Source organism: Alexandromys fortis, unplaced genomic scaffold (genome assembly GCF_014885135.2).
Source record: "Alexandromys fortis isolate MF-2015 unplaced genomic scaffold, M_Fortis_MF-2015_v1.1 scaffold_42, whole genome shotgun sequence".
NCBI lineage: Eukaryota > Metazoa > Chordata > Mammalia > Rodentia > Cricetidae > Alexandromys > Alexandromys fortis.
Genome location: NW_026067934.1, coordinates 31,041 through 33,891, shown reverse-complemented (window position 1 = coordinate 33,891; position 2,851 = coordinate 31,041). Strand labels below are relative to the sequence as shown.

Below are 2,851 nucleotides of genomic sequence, written 5' to 3'. Positions count from 1 at the left end.
CAATGGGAGCATGTAGTACTTTTTACCTATGGAGATCAGGTTCAAAAATGTTTCCTTCATCACATCTCTGTAGAGCTTCTTCTGACTAGAATCCAACACAGCCCACTCTTCTGAGGTGAAGTTCACTGCCACATCCTCAAATTTTACTGGCTCCTATGAGTACATATATTAATTAGAATGGTTAATTTTCACTGACAGACTGACAGGATACATAATTATCTTGCATGTGTTTCTTAAGAAACCTCTGAATTATTATATCAATAGGATTTACTGAAGAATACCATGAGATGCCATCTTGAATACTTGATGACCCACTGTCTCATTTAATATTTATTAGTGTGTCACTCACTAGCAGCTTCACACTTCTGAATTTTATGAACTGGACTCTTCAATTGTGATATGAAATAAACTGCTTCTGCCTTAAGTCACTTTTCTCATAATAATCTGTGACAGCCAGAATAAAAGCCTGTTATAAGGAATAGCAAGGCAGGAAATCCAAGCAGAGATAGAGGAGGAAAGAAGGCAGAATCAGGGAGATGCCATGAAGCTGCTGAAGGAGAAAGATGCCAAAACATTTCCATTAAACCACAACTTCATCGGTCATTAGTCATATTTGTTATTCTTGTAGTCAGACTAATTAGGTTCTTAAGATATATAGAAATTCTATTCTGCATAGATAGGTAACCTTCAACCACCTCAAAGTTCTGTAGAATATGTCATTTAAATAACTTAGGATTCTGTTTACATGAAGCATGACTGCTCCTGGCAGCACCAATCTATCCCCCAAGAGAGTGTTGGGCACCAAAGACACTCTACTTGGAATTTTGTCTTTTTCTTGGTTCAACTGGCCTTTGGGCAAGGAACTGCCCATGCCTCGACCACTGCCAGTGCACGATGTCCAGACTGGACAAACAGGATACAAGAAAAAATGACTGTCAAATCTTGTCAAGACAGGGTAAGACGGTTTTGATAAATTTCCTGCCTCTGAAAATGATCTGTCAGTTACTCTAGGCTTTAACCAAAGTTGGTGGCTTCAACATTGCCAATGAGACTTTGGGTGATTGCTAATGGTAGCCTGTTGTCTCTGTCATCTACTGCACATTTTGGAAGCTGCTTGATTGCACATCCTGCCTACTGGAGTAATGTAATCTCCCTTCTCAAGCCTTTGATGAGGTTGAAGATTAGATAGTAATAGTTATTACCCTCTTATGACTATTCAAGCCATTTCCAATACAAGACTTAGATTCCTTAGAATACAATGTTTATTAAAACATTTAGCATACATTCCTTGCTTAATATTGTTTATGCTGGTTGTAATTCTAATATTATACATGATATCTCTTCCTAGTGTATATAGTTTTGTATAGGGTTTTGAACTCTCTTATTTTAACAAAAGGGAGCAGTTCTGTGTAAGCTCCTTCTGCTCCTTCAGCCAATAGCCTTTAAGATACCAGCAGACATGGGCTTGGTCTCTTATACTATAAATGCAGCTGTAAAGCCTGTGCTTGCTCTCTTGCTTCCAAATACAGCTTCTGGCTGCTAGATTCTGTTCCTGTTTCCTATTTGTGCAGAGAACTAGGATCTAGGACAGTGATCAGCAAGTCACCCTTAAATAAATAACCCTTTATTATTCATAATTCTGAACCAGTGTGGAATTTTGTGACTTCTGCCAACGTACTACTCGTCGGAAAAGGAATTCAGATACACAATAGGACAGACTCAGACATAAAAGACATTTAAATAAGACACAGTGTATGTTTAAAATATTTGCACAGGCTTGGGAAAGACAGGAAAAGAGAGTAGATTTTACAACAACAGAAATGCTATAGTCTATAATCAGACATAGATCAAAGAGGTCCATTGGGAATAAGAACTCTGTCAGTACTAGAGTAAGGGTCATTCCTGTGGTGTCATCATCAAGAGTGTATCTTCATCCTGTCCTATATGAGAGAAATATACTTGAATAAAAAAACTTTTTAAAATCTTGACTGAGAAAGATTTTTAAATAAACACAATTTAAGGCTCAATTTGTCAATTAGCAATCTGACATATTTAGTGGAATCTAGGAGGAAATATTTGATGAAACATAATACTTGGCAGAATATTTTAAGGATATTAATTACTACAGGCAATCTGAAGTAATAGAGCAAAGTTATTTTCTCAAAATTTGCATTTTAGGAATTGCAGAGACTAAAGGATCATCTCTCAGATGAGGGCTTGTTCACCAAAATGAAATTGTACCCTTGCATCAAACTGTTGTGTCTTGAGAGTAATAAGAATATTATACTCTTTAAAGACTCAGAGCTGAGACGATTAACCAAAAACATAATGATCAATGGTTTATCTAACTTTCATAAAAAGATTTAATCACACTATTATCTAGAAGAAATTAAGGTCAACTGGGAAATTTGAATTAAATTAAACTTAATATGATCACTTAATTATTGGACAAAAACTACTATGGATCTAATGAGAAAAAAAGCACATGTAAGCAATACAAATTTACTTAGGTAAAATGAAGACCATTTTAAAGACAAAGACATTGTACCAGTTTCGCATTTTATAGTCGGCGGCTGTTCAATAGCTCTTAGATCATATTTTGCCAGTATTTGCCATCCTAAATCTAAGGCCTATCCTTAAGAAAATATGACTTTAATCTAACAAGAAAATCTTGGAAGCAAAGACATAGAGCTTAATCTGATTATTGGGCAGACATTAAGCAGGCTAAGCAGACACCACAAGGTTGGTATTTCAATGACTTCTTCCTTTTAGTTTAAATTGGACAAGAACAGAACTAGGAAAAACTTGTTAAAAAAAAAGAGGTTGGCATGCATAGACAGGCAATTAGTCT

At 35.8% G+C, this 2,851-nt stretch overlaps 1 protein-coding gene across 1 annotated transcript in view; it reads right to left on the bottom strand.

Moving 5' to 3' along the window:
• Nucleotides 1-75, bottom strand: part of LOC126504150 (zinc finger protein 709-like) — a 93,598-nt gene extending 93,523 nt beyond the window's left edge. Inside the window, exon 1 of the mRNA XM_050146202.1 lies at nt 27-75. Coding sequence (XP_050002159.1) covers nt 27-60 — 34 coding nt within the window. The 5' untranslated portion in view covers nt 61-75. The remainder of the gene's footprint in view (nt 1-26) is intronic.
• Between the last annotated feature and the right edge of the window lie 2,776 nt (nt 76-2,851).